At 41.7% G+C, this 27664-nt stretch overlaps 1 protein-coding gene across 4 annotated transcripts; it reads right to left on the bottom strand.

Moving 5' to 3' along the window:
* Positions 1–165: 165 nt before the first annotated feature.
* LOC135409785 (phosphatidylinositol 3,4,5-trisphosphate 3-phosphatase TPTE2-like) lies at positions 166–19798 on the bottom strand. 4 transcript variants are annotated; one of them, XM_064645758.1, is made up of 19 exons: positions 19659–19798; positions 19026–19115; positions 16904–16981; positions 14661–14708; positions 13784–13945; positions 13263–13382; positions 10391–10490; positions 9495–9558; positions 8910–8974; positions 8296–8356; positions 7298–7379; positions 7131–7219; positions 5662–5723; positions 4670–4750; positions 3577–3682; positions 2834–2931; positions 2363–2458; positions 1891–1961; positions 166–431 (listed from the first exon to the last, which is right to left on the bottom strand). In XM_064645758.1, the coding sequence occupies exons 1-19, from the start codon at positions 19781–19783 to the stop codon at positions 329–331; spliced, it is 1701 nt and encodes a 566-aa protein (XP_064501828.1). In that variant the 5' UTR covers positions 19784–19798; the 3' UTR covers positions 166–328. The 4 variants fall into 4 exon arrangements, with proteins under 4 accessions (XP_064501828.1, XP_064501829.1, XP_064501832.1 ...); XM_064645759.1 differs by having other exon boundaries at positions 19663–19773; XM_064645762.1 differs by having other exon boundaries at positions 19026–19099; positions 19663–19746.
* Between the last annotated feature and the right edge of the window lie 7866 nt (positions 19799–27664).

Below are 27664 nucleotides of genomic sequence, written 5' to 3'. Positions count from 1 at the left end.
CATGGCAGATTGCTGGTCTTCACCCACCCTTGGGTTAATGATATTGCTTAAAGACCAGCAATTCGCTTAGATTACTAAAACAGGAATTACCTGTATGCAGAGATACCTAAACTCCTAAGGATGATGTGACAACATTTAGCTGATACTAAATAACTCTTCAGAGTATTATTTTCCTGCACAACAGAACTTCATGTAACTTTATTTGAGAAGTTGTATCTACACAGATATACATTAAGTACATGAAAATTAGACTGCATCACTTTATACTGAAACAGCAAGACATTCTCCAGGAAAGAGTTTTACATGTTTCCCTTCTTTCAGATTTCCCTTATGAATCAATAAAGTTCACCTCCACAGCAAATGTCTCGCTATAGACTTTCCAAGTTTTAGACTTGTGAGGGTTATCCAGCTCATTCCTAGGAAGGTAAAGTCTGAAAGACAAAATTCAGTAATATATCTTAACAACCTAAGACATGCTTTTCCATTCAGCCATCCGCAGAAGTTTCAAGCTCAGCCCTGGAATATGAAATATAGCCCCAGATCTTGAATTGAAACACACATCAGCCATGCCTGCACAACAATTTGCATCTGAAATAGTCTGAGAAACAAAGTCAACCTGATGGGTTTTTGGGTTGGTTCCACGTCCACCCCTCCCAGAGCCCCACAATGCAAGACTGTTAGAGTAAAATTAATGTTGCATTCAGCTCAAGGTCTCCCGATAGGTTGCGAGTGTCACTAATTTAGTAATTGATCTTCCTAAAGCTAAGGATTCAATTCAGTGCTCAACTTCATCGGGTACATTCTCCAATTTTAATGTTTACTAAATTCACGTCTAGTTATCATTTAAAAGCACTTGCACATCAGCTACAGCTGAATTAGAGATATAGAAATAGAAGTACTGCCTTAAGAGCTGTTTCACTTCTGATCAGACCTAGTTCACTTCAGGTCTACCAGAATTCTCTGGGCAGGAAGGGAGAAATGAAGGCCTGGTGGGGCATCCTCCCTAGTTCTGGAGTAAACAAAGCACTTCAGCAAAACTCTCAAAATGGCAATGTTTCAGGGCTGTCAGACAGTAGGCATACATTTCTCCTGGCACTGGCTTGGTCTAATGAGTGTCTGCACCTAGATAGCAAGGTGCATTGCTGGTTCAGCATATTAAGTTTACAGTTACAAACAGACCAGAGGCTACCTCTCCTCATACTCTGACAGGATCAGTTCAGTAAAAATTGTTTCCTTTCTATTCCAGTCATGGAGAACACAGTAATTTTATTTCCTATGTCAAGTTCACTGTTCCTCTGCCTAAATCTGTCAAAGCAGGTTAGACAGAAGATAAGGATCTCCTGTCTCGCATTTCTACATCACTCCCCAAGCAAGACAGACAAGTCCAACTTTCACTGGCTGGAGCTTTCCCAGGAGTTCTAGTCTCAGCAAGCAAAACCACAGTAATTTCTAACTTTATCAAAAACATGAGAAGCCATAAGAGAGCCTTTCTTTGGATGCCAAGCATCAGTACTTCCAAGTGTGGTCTTAATGTTTGCCTGCTAAGCTACTGAGTGAGTTCCAGCCTTTTAGGCAGCCGTACGATAGAGGATGGTAGATTTGAATAGTTACCATTAGATTTTTGACTTCAAATTCATTAACAATGCTTAGAGCACTGAGGAAATAGTCCAGTGGCTTAAGATAAAAACCTCACATATGTTTAAAATACTTAGCACAGTGCGAGAAGCTGCCTGCTCATAAGTTACAGCTGAGGGTCAAAGACCAGTACCAACTTGGAAGTTAAGACAGCTGGCTCATCAAGCCTATCTCAGCTTTACTATGTTTATGAACTTTCAGCTCAGTTCAGACACCAGAAGTTAAGATCTGGAGACAGTTACAATGATCATTTACCTGTTATTTTCAATAAAGGAAGTGTTGAACCAGAAGAAGAATGGGCAGTCATCATAGCCTTTTGGGAGATCCTAAACACAAAGGATTAAGGACTTGTTAAGGAATAAGTGCCAGAATCAGTACACTTGAAGATTCCAATGTCACACACAGATCACTATTTTCACTGCAATTATTTCAGTACTAGGTCACTCAATACAATGAGGTAAGAGCCTCATGTTAGAAGCAGGTACTCAACTAAGACGTCTTGATCACACTGCTGTATGAACAGCCAGATGACTCCCCTGCTTGCCTAGGCTGAAGTAGCACCACTTGCTGCATCCCTCAGTGCACAGTGAGACCACCCTACACAGCAGGAGTCACTGGGGAAAAACAGGTTCTGCCCCACACCACCCAGCCAGCCAGGACCCAGCTGCAGTGTGCACTGCAGCCTCTCCCCAAACCCAAGTGAAGGTCTTCACACTGTTATACTTACAGAATCTGATTCAAATCTGACTTTCACATCACCACTTAAAACAGGGCAGTCTTCCAAGCCAATGACTACAGAGTCACTTTCAGAATCAAAGAAGAGCTAGGTAACAGAATAAAGTTTTTTTATGAGAAGTTACTGCAGAGAGACAAGGAACCAATTCATGACAATACCTAGCTATTCATTCATGGTATACAAACACAACAGCAGTGCTAGAATAACAGCCAACAGTTTAAGCTACTCAGGACAGAGTGAGCTATTTGTGTTTAAGTGACTCCTAGGGAAATCTTCACTATCTTACCACTACTTTTCCTAGGACTTAGCAAAGCTTAGCTTTTTCATCCTCTCAGAATTTACCTCATCCATCTAGTTAGATAGTTTTATGTCAAGTATTCAACTTCTGTACAAAGACACTTTTGACCTGTAAGTCAGCTTCCAGCTTCTGTGACTCAAATGACGAGATTTCACAGTACTCACCCTGCAGTTTTTTTGACTGGCACATACACATTCTAGTACAACCTGCTTCCTTGTTATTATCTGCACCTTCATATCAGTTCCATTGCCCTTCCCAACTCCTAGGAAGAAAGCATTGCATTATACTAGAGCACCCATATTAGCTGGAAACATAAAAATGGTCACAAAAACCAAGTGCAATCCCATTCAAAAGTGCCTTTTTTCCAGACTGCCTTGTGAAAGACTTTAGAGAACTCAAATGCTAAAGGTAAATCAGGATTCTGTGGTTGAAAATTGTATACTGAAGTAGCAGTGAATCCCACTAGTGAAACAGGCTAATGTAGAGTCTAGTTTCACAGACTGAACAAGAACTGCAGTTTGAAGTCTTCTAAAACAATGAGGGATAAACTTCCAGCCTTTGATTAAGATTACCTGTACACATGTACAGAAACAGGCATGTATATAAAGCTGAGAAACATTAGTGGATCCAGTTCCACATGTGGAGTTAGTCAAACTTGAAAAGTGATTCTCTTTCCAAAACAGAGCAGGTTGTATGTGAGCCATCATTTGACCAGACACACAGAAAGCAAAACACAGAGCAACTGACTCCAAAATACTCTTCACTGTATTCTGTGTCATTTAAATTCTCAAATCCAAGTAAATCTACATTCCTATCATGGGCTTAGCAGGAGAGACAGTAGATATCAGCTCCCTGTAATAGGAAATAATTATCAGATAGAGGAATGCCCAAGTTCAAGAGTTCTTACCATGTATAGTGTGGATTTTGAGGTTTTTTATTTTGAGTTGTCTCTCTGGTGGGAGTTTCAAGTTATACTTGTTTTTCAGGATCTCATAATACCCAACATACCTACTCTGTAACACAAAAAAACCAGACACATTATGCAGTTCCTGTACCCAACACAGATTAATTCTAGGCAGAAGTAGGATTTAAATATGTCTTCCACTCTAAGTTTTTAGCTCTCCAAAGCCCAAAAATAAGAAAGCCATTTGTTATCCTTCCCCTCCCCAGTTCAAACAATCCTCTAGACAAATTTAACACCTACATTTTTAATCAGCATTTAAATTTTGAGAAATTCTGTACTTTTTAGTTCAGCAAGAAGTGAGGAGCTTTTTTATTGTAGTTTTAAGAGGCTGAATGTTTAAACATACAAGATACTTCCATTTTACTGAAGTACATTCTGAAGGACAGTTGTACTTCTATCTTATACCATCAACTACAGTACCTCTGTCACCAGATTTACTTCACACCCCTCCATCACACAGTACAGTGAATTAATATGAGCAAAGCCCCATGGTCTGAGATAAAAAACCTGTGTGGTATTTCCCAGTGAATACAGTCTGTAGAGAATGCATTCCTCCACCCAGCCACATCTGTGCCATGGCCCCATCGCAGGCTAGGCTGCAGGCTTCTGCGCAATTGTCTTACAGTGTCATGCTCCTGTGAGGGTGCTCAGACATGTTGTGGAGTCTCCATCTGTGCAGATATTCTAGACCTGACCAGACACATCCATAGGCAACCTTTTCCAGCTCACCCTGCTTGAACAGTGGGGTTGGACTGAAAGCTTTTCTAATCTCAAGAATTCTGTTATCTTAGATACTATACTTCAGATTTGATGTTATTAGGAAGAGAAAGGCATAAGGGGAGAGGGAAAGATGCAATGCAACTCTATCAGTTGTTAGCCTTCCAACTCTTATAGAAAGAATAAAGAAAGAGTACAGAAAGTTAAGGAAGTAGTAGAAACCTACAACTCTGAAACAAGGCAGTGGATGTGGGGCAGCACAAGCACTCACAAGGTTAGTATTGGTTTGGCTACTGTTACTGAACCTGCTCAAGCTTACCTGGGATGGAGTTTCAACTCCTTGAAACTTAGTACTTGTGCTTCTATCAGTTCTTCTCTCCCCAAAGTAGTCCAAGCTTTCCTACACAAGAAAAAAATTTCAAGGGTTAAGATATCCATCCCACCACTATTCCCCTTCCTGAAAAGTGGATTTTAAACTAGAACTACACTACTCAAGTCCAATATGGGAATGCAAGTGAAAATATGCAATAGTTGTTTTGGTACCCTCTAAAGGAGACTTTTAACTAGAATAAGAAAGTACTAATTCGGAAGTCAGATACATTAAATCTGTAACCCATGAAAGAGTGAGGGAGAGCAATGACTTCTAAGCAATTTCTTTAGAACCCTCAAGTGGTCTGCGGCAGACAAAGCCAAACATTAGTTCAGATCTTCACAAACCAGACTCTGAGGAAAACAAGTGATTAAATGAATTGAGTCTGCCCAGACTACCTTGATTGACCTGGGCCTTCTGCATCCCAAGTCTCCAGACTGATATACCAGACCTGGTATACTAAAGCAGCATAAGCACCTGTCCTGGCTGCGGTTTGCTGATCTTTCTGCCTTTCCCCAGAAGAGCTTTCTGCTGGCTGTCAAGACAAGTTAAGTCTTGATGCCTCACACTACTTGGAGGGAGACTTGGGAAAAAAATTGTTTAAGACCACTTAAAAACAGTGACACTATCATTAGTAGAGTTTGTTCAGAAGTCACTTACAGTTTACATTGTTACTCAAGGCCCTAGGTCTATTATGCCTCCAATAAGAGGGCTTCAAGTTGGTATCCTGTTAAATGCTACTTTCCCAGTTCCTGCTGATCAAGAATAGACTGCATCAGAATTTACATAGTAGCAAGATTTGCAAGAACTTTTATTAAAACAGATTTTTCACTGAATCTTTTTTTTAGTATAGAATTTTCTGCAGACTATTACTGCATTTCACCAATTCAGTAGATTCTAAGGAGCATTTTGTATACTAAACAAAAATAAACAGCTTTTACCTTTGCACTTTCAAACTGGTCACTGTCTATTAGCCAGGTACAGACCATTGTTCCAGTCCTGCCTGTATTAGAAGTATGAGACAAGTTAAATTATAGCAGTTCAAAAGCATTTGGGATTTGTGAAGGTGAAGTCATCTCCTGTGATCTCATCTATTTCAAGAGTTGTGACAGTCAAGTAGCTGTATTTCAGAGAATAATGAGTTAAAGACAAGATACTACAGTTTGTTCACTTGTTCCTTGAAAGCAGTCCCCACATTTCTTTGTAATATTACCAGAGACACTAAGGATACTGGTCAGTATCTACATTCTCCATTCAGCAGGGGATAGAGGATAGCACTCTACTAAACAAGGCTATAAACTAGCATTTCCCAATGCTAGAAGTCCCAGAGTTGTTTCTCTGCCCCAACTATTTTCCCACAACCATACTAAGAAGCCATCAAGTCTGCTAGCATGAAAATCCTGTATAGTTTCAGTTTTTAATTTAAAATCTCAGAGGTCAAGTCACCCTCCCTACATTTGTTCTTCAAGCTGTAGCTTCAACATTCAGTTTTGCAAAACCTTTTAAAACAGAGCTTCACCTTGGGGCAACTTTTTTTAATGTTAAGGAACTACCTGTTCCTTAACAAGTATTTGCTTAACAGATAGTAATAGCAGGTGCTTGGCATGTGTTTGCAGGGAAGTTTGGCTTACTTGCAGTTATTTATGCATTTCAACAGCTCCCACACTACTACTGGTTGCAGATAGCACCTGCAGGTTAGCTCATATAAGGTAGCTTTGACTATCTTTTTTCCATAAGACTTCATCGCCTAATACAGTGTGCATCTTAAGATCCAGCAGCACCCAGAACATTCTAGGGGGGTAAGGTTATGGAGGAGATCATCTTGAGTGCCATCACATAACACACACAGGACAACCAGGGGATCAGGCCCAGCCAGCATGGGTTTATGAAGGGCAGGTCCTGCTTGACCAATATGATCTCCTTCTATGAGAAGATGACCTGCTTAATAGATGAAGGAAAGACTGTAGATGTTACCTACTTGGATGTTAGTAAAGCCTTTGACACCATTTCCCACTGCATTCTCCTGCAAAAACTGGCTGCTCATAGCTCAGACAAATGCACTCTTCAGTGGGTGAAAAACTGGCTGGATAATCAGGCCCAGGGAGTGGTGGTGAACGGAGTTACATCCAGTGGTGGCTGGTCACCACTGGTGTCTGCAGGCCTCAGTACTGGGGCCAGTTCTGTTTAATATCTTACCAATGATCTGGAAAAGGGGATTGAGTGCATCCTATGGGTTTTGTAATACTAAACACAGTATTATACCGTTGCTAGTCAGTGTCTGCAGAATTTATTAAGTTACACTGTAACCCCATCTCACAGTATGGTTTAGGGCCATACTTACGTCAAAGAAGCTATAATAACAATGAAGTGCAATTTGTAGCACACACAGACTACACATGAGAAATTCTACCTTTGCCTCCTTTACAATGAATTGCTATGATGTTCTTTTCATCTTGACTCATCCATTCACGAACACTGCCAGTGAATTTCAGCATGTCCCTAAACAAGAGGAAAATTAGTGCATCAACGTAAACACCTACACAGAACTATTGCAATGTAGTTCTTGGCAAGACTCACTGTAGTGCTGGGACATTGTGGTCATCAATAAATATCCTTTCCACCCTGTAGTGAAAGTACTTGGGGTCATAGCCTTTCTCACCTACAAGAAAAGAACTGAAGTTATGCCAGGAAGGGGAAGAGGATTGCAACAAAGAAAGTGGCTTGTGACACACAACCGCTGGTTTGAGCATATACTAATTTCTAAAGGACAGTTGTGTAAATAGAAAGATCAAAATGAAAAAAACCTGTGAGGTAATTTGGCTACAGCCATGATTGTTTAGCTTCTAGTTTAACACTTCTCACTTTAATTTTATCTCCAGGTGCAGAGGGTCATTCCTTTCCAGAGAGATTACTTGGGATCTGAAAGTTAGTGTTCTGATGTAGTGTCAGGGTCAACCACAGCAACAACCTGCAGGCAAAGTGGTAAAAAGCCACTAACACCGCATCCCCCATCTGACCTCCCCTATCCATCCCTCTGCTGGCCAGAGGACAGTTTTACTTTTTAATGACTTCAAGTATCACTGCTTCTAGAACATACTTTGCTTCCACCTCTGACACACTGCTATGAAGCAGGAACCTCAAAATAGTTGTTTATGAAGAATTTTTTTAGCCACTTCTAAACAGAATAGCTTTTAACTATTCTCCACTTCATTCTTCTAAGCCTACATTAGAAGATTCTCCAACATTACCTCAAGTTTTAGCCCAGGTTTAGTTTTCAACTTTTATTCTTAATAAGAACTTTGGAACACTGAAGCAATTTTTCAGCATGAACAAGGAAGTCAAAACTGCAAGACATCCAGTATCTCCTTTGCAAGCTTCAGTACAATATTAGATTAGCTTTGCAAGCTCTGGTACAGTCAATAGCCACATTCAAGACAAAATGTAGTCAGAGACAGACATGCACTTTTTGATTGGATATACATTTTTTGAGATCTGCTATTGGCAGCAGAATACCTTGAAGAGATGCATTTCTCTTTACCAATATTTCAATGTAGTCAGCAGCTAAACATACTTACTGCAGAGATTGTAGACTTTATAGTGGTCTGGATGTTTGGTGTCCAAGAATCTTGCAACTTCCTAAGCAATAACAAGATAAGAGTTCAGAGTAGTTAGTGCTCTACTCCTTATTTCCACTGCCACCTCAACCCCCCACATGGGATCAGCAACTGCATTCATGAACAGCCCCTGGACTGTTCAAAGCAAGCCTTTGCAACTCAGGTTCTTGACTGGAACAAAAGTACTACTGCAACTATCTTCCTTACCCTATATATGTTTCTACAAAATCAGGCAGCATCTCTGGAAAGGACATTATGCAGACCTTTTAAACAACTTTTAGCTGAATAGATCTTATCACTATTACTAGCCTGGGACAGAACTGCCTTAATTCTCCAAAGCATTCCCAAGGAATGGGAGCATCAGAATACCAATGTGTCCACACTGAGATACATCCCACTAGGCTTAGCTGAGGCACTACAACACAAACAGCACAGTGGAGACCATCAGTCAGTCATTCCAACCATCCACACCAGCAGAACTAGGACTGACACAATCTAGCCCACATGTAAATTAGAGGGAACCTATAAAAGAAACTAGTTTCAGAAAGACTGAACTTGGTAGATGAGATTTTTACCTTTATGGGGTTCCTGTAGAAAGACTGCTTCCCAGAAGATGGAAATGACATCGCAATGATTCGATCTGTGGAGAAGACAGCAATCAGCAGTAACAGCAGAAAGCTCCCCTACACGTAAGAACTACGTGATTGAGCAACATCCTTATAAAATGTCTTATTCCTACCCTAATTATAAGAGCAACCTACTAATTTCTGAGAGGCTTTCCTCTACATTTAGCATAACTAGAGCAAGACAAATAGTGCTTCCCAAAGCATCAGACACCATTAATGTCAGTCTGCACAAAATCAGAAGCAAAAATACTCTAAGTCAGTAGTTTCTCAGCGCTGATTCCCTAGGCCTCAGGAGATTTTCTGTCATTACATACAGCATGTTCAACTCTCTCCCAGAGGGCTAAGTCTTGAGAACAGTGCCAGAGTCATGAATCCGTATTTCAAAATCCCACAAAAAAGGAGTAGGCCTGGTTTGATTTCATACATAAGTTTCCTTAGTCTAAAACATTGGCTGTATGTCACAAACTCTTATTAAGTGAAGAACAAGGCTTAGCAGGATTAACATGCTGCAAAGTGACATTTGCTTATACAAACCAGTAATATAAGTGAGATCCAGATCAAAGCCATCTTTCATATAACGCCTTTTGTTTTCAGAGACCTGACAAAAAAAAAAAAAAAAGAGACTTAGTCTGCCACAGGAATGCCAAAGATCACCGAATATTACCAGGAAAAATCAGCCATCAACTAGACTCAGAAGTTAAGCCTGAGCAGCAGAACCTCATTTTGCTATAGCAAAGTGTGCAGCATCAGCTGAGAGTAACATAGCTTTTAGGTAGAAGCTCTGGACAGAATTTTTACCCTGAAGTATCAAAGCTTATTCTATTAAAAAGAACACTCCAAATTCTTCACAGATTGCAGCATGCATCTATCATTGTTATTTGAGTGTTTGGAGGCTGAAGGAAGAAAGAATAAAGGTAAGGGCAGCATAACTAAAATGGGTTATTGCTGAGCAATAGGATATTCTTGAAGCTTAAAGTACCACTTTAATGTCCCTGATGAAAATAAGAGGTATTTACAGTGGATAGGGCTTCAACAGTAAGGTTGTTTTGTTTTCACCCAAAATAAAGCATCAGAAGCATTCAAACTCCTACCTTCCCCCACAAGAGGGGAAACAGTCTACGTACCACACAAGCTAGAAATTGCCAGTTGAGACACATGGTGGTGTTGCAATCACTTTGATATGCCAGCCTTCCAGGTCAATTTTCTGCTTACTTGAGCAAAGTTAAGAATTACTAGCTCTGCTGAAGTCGGAGATAAAGCTCCAGTAGCCTGTCAGGGAAACTGAACAGACGTGCTGCTTGGGCAATATTATCAATAGCAGAGCAATAGGCTGTGGCCAGTCTTGCTATTTACCATCGATGGGTGCCTGGAGAAAGAGCTAGAGTTGGAAACAGTAGTGATAGCCTAGATATATTAAGAGGCAAACTTACCATTCTCCTGGTCACCACTTCAAGTTGCTTCTTTTGTGAAGCCAGGCGAAATATTCTTATCAAGATGACAATTCTCAGAACTCGGAGGAAAGTAACCATTCTAGATGCCAGATTCACCATGAAAGGAAATGAAGAGAAATAAACTTAGAGGCAAAGGATAAAGCTATTTAAAAGCTGTTTCAGAGACAGTTTAAAGCTGTGTTTCATATATTGAATTAGGACTCCTCAGGCTGATTTTGGAGAAAGTACTATGCTTGAAGAATACCATGGTTCTTTTGTTAAGGGCTTCGGGGAGTACATTTTCTGAACAGCTAACAGAACTAGGAAATCCCCTACTTGCTAAAACAGACTTCCACAGGCACCTCTGGCCAGCAAGCAACTAATTCCATTAACATCACTTATCATAACAAAATTTTTGTTCCTCGAAGCTTATTCTCAATTCTACATTTAAGTGTATGTAGCCACCTGAAAAATTACTGAAAAGAGTAGCTAGACAGTCTATGTACATCATGACTTGATTAAGAAATCTGAGAAAAGATCATATATCCTGTGTTTAATCATTCAGCAACTTAAACACTTGGTTTGGTCTGAGGAACTTTGAACTGCTGTTGAACTTTGAAGCAGGCAAGACGCTTAGGTGAGTGGTTCTACCAAAACAACTGAACAGGGGCAGTTGCTTTCCCACACCCCTAGGGACTAGGGCAAACTAACATTAATTTCATTCCTTAAGGAGGTATGTGAGCAAATACCTTTAAGCAGCACACACACATATTTTAGGTTTTGATACACTTGTAAGAATCCTGGTGAATACCAACAGTAAGGGAGACAAACCTTGAGCTGAAGACACAGTCTGCTCTACACTGATGTGGAGCTTTAAGTCAGCAAGACCAGGTTGTCCTGGACACCTGAAGGAAAATTTCAGTTTTCCCCTCAGCATCTTCCTAACTCAGCATCACCCTCCTCTGTTGAAAACAGAATTTCCTTGGAGCTAGCAGCAAATTACATGAACTAACGCCGGGGTGAAAACTCCACAGTCCCTCTCCCCAGCCTGAACCACAACTCTAAGAAGCAACTCTTCAAGACAAAAGCAGTTTGCATTCTGCCCTTCAGGAAGTCAGCCAGTTAACAATTAGATCCCAGACTGATACCCAGCTTTCATTCCTCAATGTCCTTTTATAGGTTATACTTAAAGGAAAGAGTTAACTCATCCCAACACACACTCAGCTAGACCAGATTAGAAATAGAAACCATACTTCTCTGTCAGGGCATGTTATCTCTATGGACTGTCACTGAAGTGTCACTTGTCACATATTAGTTGTCACCCATATAAAACCTGCTCAAATTCTAATTATTCTAAAATGTATCAGATGCTTTAAGACTGCTGTTTGCTTCTTGAGGAAGGGCTATGAGGAAAGAAAAGTTATAAACCCCACTTAGGCTACTGGGAATTAGCTGGATTATATAGACACTACTGGAGTGTTAAGTGGGAAGACCACCTCATCTCCAAATTTGGGATTTGGTCAAATTTGAGGTATCATCTAGTGTCAGGTAGTAATATTTTGGTCAGAACAGGATTTAAGAATCTTTAATAAGAGAAGCCTTACAGAGAGCCTTAAGAATTGAACAGGTGAGATGACAGGCCTCAGCTGAGTGTCTTCTGACAGCATGAGCGTGAACTCCTCTTTATGCAGTCAAAAGCCTATTCTAAATTCCCATCAACTGCAGCAAGCCAGAATACAAGGAACTTGCACACACCAATTTATAACCAGATGGGGCAGTGCAGGATCAGGCCTACTACTACCACAGCCTAGTAAAGATAGCAATGCACATTACCCTGTCACAGTGTTCTTTCTCCTACCTCTAACTGGATGCTGCCATAAGATGAAAGCTGCTTTAGAAAAATGTGGTCATAGAAATGGGAATTAATCATTAAAAACTCAGATGAATGTTTAAGACAACCTAGAAGGAAAAAGGTTTTATGACTGAGGCTGCAAAAGCTATTCTTTGACAGTTTTACTTTTGAAACCTGAGGTTAGCCAGCATTTGAAGAGACAACTAGTACTTACAGATGTTTGTCCAACACTGGATTCTTCAATAACTAAACTTTGAGTTGGCTTCTTCTGGAATAATGTTCCCCCCTTATGCCAATTAGTCAGCTGAATATGGGGGGTGTTTGATTTTTTTTTTTTTTTTTAAAAAGAGCTCAACTTCTTTCCCTGGCTGATGCAAGTAAGTTTCACTAAATCAAACTTTGTGCAAATAAACTAATCTTAAAGCTGTAGTTCTGTCTCCATCAGGAATGGATTCCTCTCACAGGTTATCTGATTCAAGCTACAGAAATCAGAAGGAAATAAGACTTGAATTAGCTTATGCACATAAACAGCATGTTTTCTCTCCCTAGGATATGGCTGAAAAATCCAACATATGTTACCATAAGGATTTTCGGAAAGCAAAGTGAAGGAAACCAGACAGTTTGGCAACTCTTTCTATTTCAAGACCCATTAGATGGAGATTGTTGTCTGTTGTTGTCTGTTTCATTTCCTATTATAATCCAACTTTTCTTTCTGGCCTTCAGACCCTCTCTATCAGGGCTGCTGAACACCTTTCCCCAAAAATTACTCGAGTCAGAGCATTTTATGGCCTCACTACTCACTTTTAGTTACCCCACCTGATATGTTCATATCACCTCTGCCTATGAGACAGAGACAGCTGACAATATAACTGTGGACCAAAGTTACATGTGTCTATCCTTCATTAGTACCATGAAATGGTGATCTAGTATGCATATGTCTAGCTTAGAGGTGCCCAAGAAAATTATTAGAAGATTATCAAGAAAAGAGCTCACACTTACCAGCTACCATACCATTCTTACCTTGGTATCTGATCTGCTGCAGCAAGGTCTGAGAAGGAGTACATCATATTAATTAACAGAGTGCCCACCACTATGAATGCATCCAAAATATTCAGCTTGGACAAGAAATAGTTCCTGAAGCTGAAACCAAGGAGAGGTTTAGACAGGTGTCCAAAGACTGAAATACATCTTCAGGAAGAGAATCATCTATACAGAGCTACTGCTAGAGAGAAGCTCTCCTAAACTAGTTCTTAGCACTAAGCACTGAAGTTTCACTAAAAGTAATCTTACACCTGATTTACATATGTAAGATACAGCAAAGCTGATGTAGTTTCCAATCACTCACTTATACCAAAAGCACTTACAGATTATTCTATAGAAGGGTAACAGCCAATATACACAGCCAAGAAAAGATTTCACTATTGTCTTTGACCAGAAAATTTGCCTACAAGGCATCCATGTTCATAGCTCTAGCCTGAACTTTTGCTTCTTTCCTAGCCTGAGGATTTGCCATTCTGACTTAATTTCTGCCCATGTCTTACCCTTCAACAAACACCCTCAGAAGAACATCGATGAGAAAGAAGAGTGCTATTGCCAGGGAAACACCTTCAAGAATCTCTCTAACACCCTTCTTTTTCTCACTGATAGCCAGATCCACAATAACGATTGTAATGTCCACAATGATAAGTGCTACTCCAAATACTCTGCAAAGAGAAAAATACAAGTCAACTTGAGAGGTAGGAATGAATTGCTGACGTTTATCAACTGAATAGCACAATCTCAGATTTTTTCTTAAGCTGTTCCAGCAAGAGTTTGTCCTCTTACATAGGTTGAGGCCTGCTTAATTAGCAGCTGAAGGATTCCAATTGCATTTTTAAGTGACCTGCACAGAAAGCATCATCCATGTGGAACTCTACATTTACCTCAGACACAGCTGTACTTATTACCTTATAATTCTGCAGCTACCTAGAAATAGTACAAACCCGAATGCTTTAAGGCACACAAATGTCAGTGCTTTCATCTTACTCAATTTCCTTCCCACTTGTGACTTAATGCAGTCCCTTAAAAATAACTGTCTTTAATAGCTTACCTTGTTCCAGCACACAGACTGTATACAGCTGACCAACTGTTTGCTCAAAGGCTGCCAGCCTAGAATAAGCTGTTACAGGCATTCTATCCCAGTCAATGGCATTTACAGTTCTGACTTTCAGCTCTCCTTGGAGAATTAAGTCATATCTGCTTAAGACTTATTTTTCAAACTCAGTACTTGTCTCAAGTCACCCTTTCTGGGGTGACAGGGCAGCCAGTACTTTTCAGAAAAGCAGGCTGGAGTTACTGTTGTAACTCTCCAAGTTCTTACACCAGAAATGAGGACTATTTTTACCTTGCCCATATATCATTACAAGCATGAGCTTTTACCTGAATCCAAATGACATCACAAACGGGGAAATTCTTCTCCTAATTGCACTGAAAGACAAGAGAACTGACATCAAGACAAGTGACATTTTGCTACAGGTATTAGTCACAAGAGCACTGTTATACCCTTTTGTTCACATTCTTTTGGTTTCAGTATTCTGTACAGTAGTGGTTTCTTTAAGAGGAGATTATTCAGTTGCAATCACGAAGCATATAGGTTAAGAGAGTACTTGATAATAATGCTTTCACCACTTGTTAAAAAGAGTATTAATCAGTTTACAGACCCTAGAAGCACAGCAGTATGCACTTATCTGTAACATTATACAGTGTCACAATTCCAGTGACACTAGAATTCTGGCTTAATAAGCTATAAGAAGTGGGTTTATAAAATAACTATTGGTCAAGAGGAAGACTGGAGGCTAAACATCTCTTAAGGGATCTTTTTTGATACATTAGGTCATTATATCAGATCATTTTTTTTCCTAGGTCCGGAAAAAGCTGCACTTGTTAATAGCTCCTGTGCTCTTGGAATAGAGGAATACAAATCCCACTTCTACCTTTAAAAGGAAATATCAGTTTGGCTTTCAGGTTGAAAACCCAAGTGCCTTTTAAGTAAGTTTCTGAAGTCAAATTCTTCCAGTTGTGAGAGTTATCTTCAATCACAGCTCCCATTTTCAGATACAGTAGATTTTGTTGCTTCTTTGGTTTGTTTTAAGCCCTCTGGTTTAGAGACAGGCCTTTATGTAACTCTCTCATTGACATGAAGTCTCTTCAGGTTACACTGAGAATTAAGGTAGAAGTTCTTGGTGCAGAACCTGGACAACCCCAGTTCTGAGAGTTCAAAAAACAGATTGCCAGTCTGCTAAGTAATCCCAAGATTACTTAACTACTGTAAGCACCAAGTCTTGTCTTAGACACTTAAAAGAAAACACCTTTTCCAAGCATATTATTAATAGTAGGACTTACTATAAGTACTAGCATACTGATGAAAAGTACTGGTAGATGTCTTTTGCACTTTTACAAGAAGGTTTTGTCTGCTCAATAATGCACATTGCACCCCAGTGATCCTGTCTAAGATACTTGTTTCCTCTAGAATAACTTCAGCATTGCATTTCACTCGGTACATCTCAATAACTCAGTTTAAGACACAGCTTTGAAGTTCTGAGGCAGCATCTTGCTGGGGTTACTGAATTCACCCACACTCTTCATTATTATGTTCTTATTTTAAATTAAGGTGCAAGATCTAAGCAGCAAACATCTACATCCTCAAGCAGGAAGGCAATACTTGTAGTAGCCACTTTTCTTACAAGAAGTCAAGGATGTTATAATATGTCTTGTCCTAGAAGCAGCTTAGCATATAGAAGGTTTTCCTTGCATTTATGAATGTCAAATATCTAAGGAAACACTGCCATAATTACACTAACTGTTTGTTGGTCTCTGTCTTTGTCCAGTCAACTCAGAATGCAACTGAAGTAGGTACAACAAGACTCCAGCTTCCACAGTCTATGGACAAGTATCTCTACTAGGTACACTACAGACTGAAATATATATACATACAACTCCAATATTGCCTGCCAACATGTTAAACCCATTGAAGAAAACATGGCACATTTGCTTACATATTTACCTTAAAGCTTTTGTGAAATACATTAGTAAATGTCAACTCCCGAAATCTAGAAAAACATGTCACATAGAATAAGTAAGATAACAGGCTTAGCCTTGCTGTTCTTGAGCTGCAGGAACAGAGAAACAAGTCCATCGACTTGTAACTGACTTGACAGAGTTTGCTATAAGAGTCAGTAACATGGTGATATGAGCTAAACACTGTTAGAAAATAACTACTTCAAGAACAGAGTTAACTACGAGAAAGTTTAGACAATTTAGTCTTCATGAGGGCCATGAGGCTTATTGCTTATTCCAGATACTCATTCACCTCATTTTCTCACCAGCACTTATTCTTCTGTGCTCCCACAAATTCATTCCTTTGCAAAAATTTAATCAATGCAGTTTGGACTACCCATTCTCCATAATACGACAAGCTTGGGTTCTTGGGTTGGGCTTTCATCTCCACGGTCATAAAGAAGCTTCCTCAACTTACTTGTCTTAACTACGTACTAGAACGAATATCAATATCAAGCATTTTACTGGGCTTATTTTTACTTCAGCAAGGCATCTGCCTTCTTATTTTGGCTCTGCAGATTCCACTTTTGCAGGTAAGCAAGTAATTTAGTATATCATTAGCTTACTTGGAACAGCTGTCAGGTTCGTTATCCTCATCACGACCATCATCAATCTTTACTGTGGGCTCTTCTACTGTCGGAGAGCTGGTAAAGGAATAACACAAGTCACACAGTGATACAGACATCAGCTCAATATATTGCTACTATTTGTTGTTCCAGAAAAAAGAATTAACTGTCACCTGGGCAGTGAGCAACAGCCTGAGTCAGAGTATAGGCCTAGGACCAGGGGAAGAAAGACTTTCTCCATATTGACACAGCAGAATCCTTTGGCTTGTAGTGACCTATTTCCCATTAGCAATCCATCTCTCAAAAGTTTTCCCTTTTTCCCCCCCAGAAGAGACAGATGTGTTCAGCAGTAGGATAAAGGGCTTTAAAGCAGGGCATTCAAGAGCCCACTAAGGACTTAACAGTCCAGGCTCTAGAAGTGCCGGAAATGTACATATGAAAAATGGCTTCAGAGAGTCCAAGTGACACTAATGCTACTACAGTAAACTTCTTGTTCAGAGAATGAATGTTTTCACCAGGAAAAGCCATAGCACAAAGATTTTTTTGTACAGAGCAGGATACCAAACCGGAAACTGGAAGACGAGAGTAGCAGCTGAGCTAGTGCTAGAACAGCATATTTTCAGGGTAGTGGCTGCTTGCCATAACTTCCTTAAAAGGGTCTCTTTAGATCAAGGTTTTGTTTTTTGAAGGCCACATGACAACTTCAGAGAAAAAGCGTAACATCCAAATCCAGAAGTTTGTATTTCAGCCTTTTCCACAGAAATACTGTGGTGCATAATAGGACAGACACAGTGTTTGCTGAGGCTCTGCCTCTGGTATCATTGCTTCTTGGGCAGGAACAGCTACACACACATATTCAATACTGATATTTCCACACTGTTCTGAGGCAGCCTAGCATATCTGAAGCATTAGTGTGGATTCAAGTATTCTTCATCCTCCACTGCCTCTGCAGTCTGGGCTAACCACCTTTCAAGCAGGAAGTTTAATGATGCTTTTCCTACAGTTTCAGCAGCCAGCACTAGTGTTTTGCCACCTGCACTCAGTATAACCCTCAATAGAGGAATGATTCTACCACAACAATTTCAGTATTTATGCCTTATTTTTTAGCTCCAGTATCTCCAGACACCAGTGTCCTCATTTTGCTCCTAGAGCTGAAGTAAAGCTCTAGTGATGTGTAGCTGTTCAGGTTTGCTTCCCAGCTATTCTTATGGAATATCCACTTGGGCATTTACACTTATTGAACAGCAGAAATGCTTCACTTATTAAAGCACGTTACTGCTGTTGCTACAGCAATTTTGCTGCAGGTCACTTGCTTATACTTGTGGACACATGAAATGCACTAAATGCCACCTTCTTATCCTCTACTGTGAATAAAATAAGCCACAATAAGAATGTGAAACAGAAGTGTTTTGAGTTAGGAAGACATTCTTTCCCACAACAACAAAATAAAAGCCAAGTCCAAGTACAGTGTTTCCATTGTGCTCTCACACAAGAATTCAGTTCTAGATAATGCTTTCCTCAGAGGGAGTTTGTTTTGCTGATCATTCTACATCTACTTCTCCAAGCCAGAACAAGCTGTCTGCCACAAGCTACTACAGTTAGCCCTTGACTACTGGGGCAGGAGAGAAGAAAAGGAGGACATAGTAGAAATTATTTTCTTCACACACATACTCTCTCTATAGAGCATAAGCTTTTCTGACTGCTCACAGGTAAAGGCAACTTCAGACTTGAGGCTTTTAAAGATAGCAGAGCAAGAGCATCTTGCTCTACAAGAAACCTTGAGAATCTCTGGTAAGTCTCTTGACACACTGGATGCTAAAAAAGAGCAGACTTTACTGCCATGAGCTTATTATACCAAGGGGGGATATTCATTAGCCACTTATTAACTACTTACAAGAAGTCAATCACAGCAGCATATTTTTCTCAAAGATATCCTTCCTCTCAGACAACAGCATTGGCAATGGGGGGGGGGAGATAAAAAGGCTATATGAATTTCAAACACTGCATCATTATTCCTTTTGTTATATTTGAAGCACTAAGAAACTAGAGACAGGGGACCACACATTGAATATTGGCATATTCAATCCCAAACCCCCATGCTAGCACAGTTCATTTCACTCACCCGGATGCTTCTGTCGGCTCTGCCCCTTGTTCATACCTCACAGCTGTCATTTTGCCTGTTGTTGCCCCACTGGTCTTAAAAGAAGAACACCTAGTTAGAGAGACAAGTACAAGAAACAGTGAACATCAGCATCCTATAGGAGCCTCACACTTGCGTAACTAGCAGTGAGGCTTCAGTCTAATTTTCAATTATTTCCTCCCTACAGTTGACAAAGCTCAACCTTTAACTACAAGAATAGAGTCAGTGCACTCAGCACTGTGGTGAAGGTTTTCTGACCATACGAAATACACCACAATGATAACAGCATCTTTACCTCAGACTAAACATTTCCCCCAGCTTCAAGCTCTGAGCCCCAGCTAGCACCTCTGGGATGGCTGCAGGCCCAGGCTGCTCCAGCAAGCGCAGGCTGAACCCGAGGAGCGGGTCCAGGAGCTCCCTCCCTGCTCACACAGACCCCTCCGGAGCTCTGTCCCCCTACCGCCCCCACTTCACCTCAGCGCGGCCGCCGGGCTCAAAGTCGAGCCCGGACACCCGCCCCCGGCGCCCCGCGGACTCAGCGGAAAGTTGCGTTAAGCTTCCTGAGGGCTGTACCCCGGCCCTCCCGCCTCCCGGCCGGGCCGCCACCCCGCTCACCCACCGAGCCGAGGCCGAGCCGCGGAGCAGGAGCACGCCCCGGGCTCCCCGGGCCGCGGGTAAATGTCCCGGCGGCGCCGCTCGGCTGCACCTGGGCCGGGCCGGGCGGGCCCACCTGCTGCCATGGCAACGGCCCCGCCACCACCGCCCCCGCGCCGCCCGCGCAGCGCCCGCCGGGGGGGCGTTCGCGGGCGACACCAACTTGGGTGGGAGCGTTGGTCTGGTGGGAGGCACGAAGGCTCTGCAGAGGGATCTGGACAGACCGGGTCGATGGGCCGAGGCCAGTTGTATGAGGTTCAACAGGAACGCTAGAGGTTGGGGAAGTGTGGCTGGAAAGCAGCCCAGCAGAAAAGGACCTGTGGGTGCTAGTCGACGGCGGCTGAACATGAGCCAGCAGTGTGCCCAGGTGGCCAAGGAGACTAGTGGCATCCTGGCCTGTATCAGCAATAGTGTGGCCAGCAGGATTGTGATTGTCACACTGTACCCTGCACTGGTGAGGTCACACCTGGAGTACTGTGTGCAGTTCTGGGACCCTCAATTCAGGAAGGACATTGAGGTGCTGGAGCATGTCCAGAGAAGGGCAACAAGGCTGGTGAAGGGTCTGGAGTGCAAGTACTGTGAGGAGCGGCTGAGGGAGCTGGGGTGTTTAGCCAGGAGAAAAGAAGGTTGAGAGGGGACCTTATTGCTCTCTACAACTACCTGAAAGGAGGTTGTAGCCGGAGGGGGCTCTTCTCCCAGGTAACTAGTGACAGGACTAGAAGACATAGCCTTAAGCTATATGAGGGGAGGTTCAGGTTGGACATTAGGAGGAATATCTTCAGAGAAAGTGTGATTAAAGAGTGGAATGGGCTGCCCAGGGAGGTGGTAGAGTCACCATCCCTGGAGGTGTTTAAGGAAAGACTGATCGTGGCACTTAGTGCCATGGTATAGTTGACATGGTGGTGTTAGGTCATAAGTTGAACTCGATGGTCTCAGAGGTCTTTTCCCACCTAATTGATTCTGTATGATTCTGTGTGGGGCCATGCTGCCCTGGCCCACCAAACTCCATCCAGCCCGCTCCAGCAGAGCCATCCTCCATCTTCTGAGCCCTGGCCACTTGGGTTTTGTAAACTTTGCTGCTGTGGTTTGATGCCTCTTAATGCCTTTCCTGCGTCACGGCAGCTTTGTGGGGCTGCGCTCAGCATAGGGCTGGCTGAGGTCTGGCAGGGGCTGTGGGCCAGCCAGGCCCCCACAGCCTGTGGCACCACTTGTTCCCATCCAGTGCAGATGCATCACACTGAGCACTTGGGGTTTTCACACAGCATCGAGCACTTACGTTTTTGCAGAATCAGAGCCTCCAGAATGCAGCGTGTTACCCTGTGTTCTGCAGAGGCTTCACGCCTACCTCATCGCTTCCAACAGCCAAGTGACAAGCAGTCCATGATCATCCCACGGTACAACAAGTGCTGCTCCTGCTACTGAGGCCAGGGCTGCGCTGGAGAGGCCTTCTGCAGGATGGTCGGCAGCAGAGGGAGCTCAAAGCGAGCTTTTGGGGCCTGCTCCCATGACTGCTGGGGCTTGGTCAGCAGGGATGCGGTTAACCGATGCAGGAGATTTTCAGGATGCTCCCTGCCCAAAAGAAGTAAAATCTTTAAGATGAATGATGAGAATAGGAAGCCTTTCTGGGCAGCAGACTAAATAGAAATTTTCCCTTCTAAATCTGTATATATATATAAATGTATGGGTAAATAGCTAGTACAGACAGTGGCAGCAAATAATAGAAACATAGAATCATGGAATATCCTGAATTGCCAGCAACCCATAAGGATCATTGAAGTTCCACTCCTGGCCCCGCACAGGACACCCCAAGAATCACACCATGTGCCTGAGAGCCTTGTCCAAATACTTCTCACAGAACAACCTGTAACAACCAGTCAAAGGAGGGGCTGGAGGTGGGAGGCTTCCAGTTTGGCAACCAGACTGAATGCCAGGGCCTTCAGCTTTCTAAAGGCTGCAGATGCACTTTAAAAGAAAAAACAGTTTTTCCCATTTTTAACCATTGCCAGTGATACTGATTGTCACTAACTACTCCTTTCAATGTCACTAATCTTACAGCATTGGTGATGCTGTAGAAAATTTGCCAGCTCTCATGTGTCATCATGAGTTTCCTGGTGGTTGATCTCTTTTCTTAAAACTCTAACTTCTGAAGTCAGATGACTAAAATAAAAACACCACCTTTTTATTAATAAAATTATACTTCTAGCTCTCAGCTGGTGGAGAAAAGCATAGGAACAAGATCTAAGATTCATAAAGCTAGAAGTAAAAAGGAAGCATTGAAGCTATTCTGGTTTTTAAATTCAAGACTTTTAAATAATTTTCATTATATTTTGCTGGTTAACTCATTATACTGATATTTCATAACCCTTTAGAATCCATTTCTGATCCTCTGATGATTATTCATCAGTGTAAAATAGCAGAATTTTCAAAAAAAATGCAGAAAAGATTGAAATGTTCAGTAAATAATCCAGTTACATAGTGGGTAAAGAGTAGGATTAAGTATGCCTTTCTCAGAGCGCTGATGACATACTTTACATTCCAAAAATAACAGAGAGGGTGGTAAACAGAATCTCTTAACTTGACAGATTTTAAAATTGGTAGGTATGGCTCTTCTGTATCTGATACTTTTAAGAGAGAATGACAAGAAAAATAATTATAATTTTATTAAGTTTTGGAATAGCTGAAGTATGAAGATAGGTGGGTACAAAATCAATTCTCTGCCAATATTAAAAGCAGGTATATCAGATAACCTGATGGTGATAGATTATCAGCTTGGCTTTGCTCCCAGGAGAAACGAGAACAGAGTAGACAGAGGGGTTTGATTAATAAAATATTAAAGAAGTTTAGTAGTAGTAGTAATAATAATAATAATTGTAGTTGTTGTTGTTATTGTTATTACTGCAAATCAACATGGGATTAAGGAAAGTAATTGTGTCAAACATATTTCTAAAACAAGATGGCAAGTGTAACTACTAAAATAAAAGTATTTTGTTGCTTCTGTAAGCAACCAGCTGGCTAGAAAATGACTTTGATTTAAAAAGTAGAAGAATATAAACTCGATTTGGTTCACATTAGTGTAAACCAGGCACACTAGTCTTAAAATAACTGAAAAAGGAACCATCTTTAAGCAATTCTTTTCCTAAGAGGGACTGCGTGTTGTCTTACACTGTTTAATGTGTTGTTTTGTTTTAAACCATGGCCCAGATATAATCCTGAGTGATGAAGTTTGCAGCTGACACAAAGGTTGGAACAGTGGTTGGATGGATAGATTAAGAACAACTGCCTAGCACTGAGTAAATTGTAATTTACATCCACTGTCCATCTCAGAACAAAAGACCTCAGGATGATGTTTTTCATCTCTCAGTACCTGAAGGACCATGCAACATCTTTTCAAAAAATCCTTAGTCTACTCACAGTCCCACTAATTCGCTGCAAGGCACCTGCCACCTGCATGTCATATGTGTGTACATGTTGAAAAGCTGGCAAGCATTTCTGGACTAACTTCTCATGTGTTGCAAATCACAATCATCCTGACTGCAGGGAGTAACACCATGCAGGTCAGACTTGGAGCATCAGTGACTATGATGAAGACAGGTAACACTGAAAAGTCCTGGAGCAAACAGTAGGGATTAGCGAGTGACATGTAGCACATAAGTCTGTGACAAAAGGAATAGCAAGATCCTTGGGTTCACAAACAGGAAAGATTTTGGTTTGGAAATATTGCTTGTACTTTTTACACAGCCCTTAATGTGGACTGTAATGCTTTTACGTCAAGCTGAAGATGAAGCACCACACAGCTGCTCACTCAATCCTCCCTCTCTCCCCCCGCCCCTCCCCAGTGGAATGGGGAGGAGAATCGAAGTAAAACTTGTATGTTGAGATAAGAGCAGTTTAGTAATTTATTATAAAGTAAAATGAAATAATAATGGTAAATAATGATAATAAACAGGGAAAAAAACCCAAGTGATGCACAGTGCAATTGCTCACCACCCACTTCCCAAGTCTAGATTGGCCACCATTGCAGGTAATTTCCCCCAGTTTATATACTGGGCATGACATTCTATTGTGTGGAATATCCCTTTGGTCAGTTCAGGTCACCTGTCCGAGGTATGCTCCCTCACAGTTTCTTTTGTGTACCTCCTCACTGGCAGAGCATGAGACAAGAAAAAAAAAAGTCCTTGACTTCGGATAAACACAACTTAGCAAAAATCCAAAACATCAGTGTGTTATTGACACCATACTCATTCCAAATCAAAAACACAGCACTGCAACAGCTACTGAGAAGGAATTAACTCTGCCCTAGCTGAAATCAGGACAGTGACTTAATCAAAGTCAATCAAGGCTGGATCTGAAAAAAGATGTAGGTGCCCTAGAAGGTGTGTAAGCAGACTTACACCATCAACATTTAGATTTAGAAAGGTATTTGTTCAGCAACTGCCTAACACTTGAGGCAACTACATTGACTTGGCACCTCTCTGTTGGGCTGCAGTCATCACCCCAGAACCTGCAGTTCTGTTCCTGTGCATGTCCTGGCCACATATCCCTGCTGCTTGCTCCTGCCTAGACTGGATCAGGCTCCCAAATCCAGGCAGAGGATTGCAGTCCCTGCAGTCCTCTCAACATGCCCGTTGAGACCGCCTCCACCACACACTGTCATACACCACCCACAAATCTTCTCACTTCGATGTACACGTTCTACATCAAACAGCCCTGAATGAAATCACTCCAGGAGCAGGACTTGTTCCTCCCCATGCCAGCCAAGTGCCCTACTCACTAGTGTAATGGGCTTGTGCTGTGGTTCTCAGCCTTGCCTAGGAAAAGCTCCATGCAACCCCTCACTCCATGACCCTGCTGGCTTTCCCCTGCGGCTGAAGTAGATAACAGGGGTTTGGGTTCCCAGACAGGAGCAGGCACACAGCTTGCATATACCTAGACCTAGCCTTCAGCAGGGAAAAAGACATTTGGCAGCAGAGGGCTCTTCCCCTTCTCAGAATAAGGCCTCATGAGATTAAAAGGCTGCAGGATGAGACTTGGTACATTTAGACTCAGGGCAAAAAAAGAATAATAATTAACAGTGCAAATAATTAAGCAATTGGAGAAGCATGCTAAGGTTTGTGGCTGGTTCTTCAGCATTTAAGATGTTTCTTTCTCAAAGAAATGTTCTAGTTCAAATGGGAGGAAATTAGGTCAGGGGAGTTCTCTGACCTGAGGTAGGTAGAAGATCATGCAGATAATCTACATATTCCCTCTGATCTTGTGACTAATTCCCTTTGGTACAGCTATTCCAAGGGACCTGTGCTTGCCCTCAGGAACTTACAAACTAATTACGTTTGTTGTGTCAACCCATTAGATACTCATAGGCTGCATGCAGACTCATTAGTTAAACTGAATTATGTATTTGCTCTTTGAATGTTATCAAAACATTCAGATCTAGCATGTTTCATGGTCTGCCACTATTACTTCTTCTTTGTACACAGATTTCTGTGGTTACTCCTTGCTTAAAAACCACAGACTTCTCATGTGCATATACTAGTTTCGGTTATTTCATAAATTGAAACTATGGTCTCTGATGTCATCCCGATCTCTTAAATTTATCTTACTTTTGATGAAACCCTTTATTGTTAGATTAAAAAACAGTAAATATTTGTTTCAGATCTCATATATTAACTTTGTTTTAAAAAACCTGGCAGCACAAGATTCCTACAGAAGATGTATACCAGCTCACGCATCAAAGGCCTGCAGGCCCCTGGTAGGTACCTCCACACTTGCAGTGCCTGCGAAAGATCATGATCTGCAGTCCCTCCCATTGAGCAGGATGTTCATGGATGGTGGGATTTGATAGGGAAATATAAAAATAATGCAAATGCATAGAGCCCCTGGATTCACTGCAAATGATCTGTTTTGCTTTGAGCTGAGTCCAGACTACCCTGAATTTTCCTAGAGCACAGGTAGGCAGTGAGACTTGCTCTGAAATCCTCAGTCTCTGTGCCTCCTTTGGAGCCTGAAGCAGTCTGCCTCATTTCTTCCCTTCCACCTTTCATAACAAACAGACAACAAGAAACTGGTCTTGGAAGAGTTTTGAGATCCCACGACTGTCTTCCATCTGCAGTGATGTTTCTTTGGACTCTGAGGGTGAGTGTATCCTTCAGGTGTCATCTTCATGTCTTCATCCCAAGCCAATTTTTCAGAGGGACCCCAGTGTCCAATGACTGTAGGAATATCAAGAGCTACCCCAGAACCATTCTCTTCAGCCACATTTATCCACCAGTTTGCATGTGCTGGCTGTGCATTTAATGTGTGAATAATAGTTTTTTGTGACTGTTATTCAGCAACCTAAATACTTTTGCTGAAAGGAAGGTGGAGGACAGCAGGGTGGGGAGGTTTTTATTTAATGATACTGTTAGTATTTGCTGACAAGAATCACTGACTATCTTAAGAAAAGGGAATCTGACCTCATTCCAAGTAACTAAACAGGAATTTGCACTGCAGAATATGTGTGAAGCATGTGTTTTCCAGGAAAAAGAAAAGAGCATTTACAGTCGCGTTGACTAGGGATTTCAATATCTGTGAGGAAACATCAGTGATCACACAGTGTCCACATTCTTTATGATGACTTGATTATTTTAGCTTCAAGCCAGTGGAAGCAGTACATGAACACACCCTCCTGCTAGACCCACCTCATGTGAACTTAGCTTCATGGCAACTTCTCTCTTGTGCTTCAGATATTCCTAAAGCTTCCTCTAGCCTGGGAAAAAAAGTTAATCATGAAGCAGGTATGCAAGAATCCTGTTCCAGCTGACTGGATTTTCACATGCAGACATTGGTGAGGTCAACACTAGTGGAGTCCTACAGAGAGCATGAGAATGCTACAGACATCTTCGCTCTGAGAGATGATTTGGCAGTCACTGAAGAAGGGTTGGAGATTGAGTCCTGTTCCTGCAAAGCTGCAGTCACATAACATACATGTATGAGTCTCATTGGCACTGTAGCTTCACCTCTCCCTCCTACTCAGGGACCAGCAGGACTTAGTGACATGAGGCCTGATGCTCCCTAACCATATGTCCCTGCAGACAGCTGCAGGGACTGACCATGCTGCCCACACCATGAGTCCAACACTGCCACCACAAACTCAGCCCTGCCGCAATCCCATCTGGGATCAGGAGGTGCTTACGGGCCAGTGAGAATGTTGGTCTCCTAGGCAAGAGCATAAATTGTTGTGCAGCATCTTGAGTGCTGTCTGGATGTGTCCAGCTACGAAAGATGCTGGTGTGAATGAAAGCCCTGGCGGATGATGTGTAGCCTCCCTGTGCTCCAGTGGAGGTAACTGAGTACCCTGCTGTAAGCTGCAGTCCCTGACCAAAGGGACAGAAGAAAGGGCTAAGTACCCACTAAGGAGGAGATATGGAGGTGTTTCGCTAATTTAATTTCATAGCTGTCAACACCAACCTAAAACTGGGGGTAGAAAAGAAGTGAGAAGAAAAGCACTGTTTGCATAATCCTTTGGCAGTGAAATGGGCCAGGGTTCTTGTGGGAGAAGAGGAATTCAGTTTTTAAGAAACAAACAGCATTGCTGTACTAGGTAGTAGCTGGATAGTCTTGCTTTTCTTGAGAGTAGCACAGAAGTTTACTGTGGGTTTATATGCCTTGTCTTTTGTCCCTGTGGTCTCTCCTCTGAAAAACACTCTGTAAAATGGAACATTCTTGCTGTTTTCTTTAAAGTAATCTGTAATTCTTTGACCTTAATGCAAAGGGAGTCACCCATCTGTTTGGTTTGGGGTTTTTTTTCTCTTTTCCACAAATGTCTTTGTTTGTGTTAACAGACAAATCTAATCATCCAGCTCAGAGGAGAGTTACGCAACTACAAACCTCCTGAGATTTCAGTCTAATAGCAAATCTTGCTTAATACCCCCGTGTTCACTTCTTGCTTCAGATTTGCAGCTCCTTTGGCATTACAGCTGTGTTCTTATAAA

The sequence above is a fragment of the Pseudopipra pipra genome, chromosome 2, assembly GCF_036250125.1.
Source record: "Pseudopipra pipra isolate bDixPip1 chromosome 2, bDixPip1.hap1, whole genome shotgun sequence".
Classification (NCBI taxonomy): Eukaryota; Metazoa; Chordata; class Aves; order Passeriformes; family Pipridae; genus Pseudopipra; species Pseudopipra pipra.
Note: the sequence above shows the minus strand (reverse complement) of the source record. Positions and strands in the feature narration are given on the sequence as shown.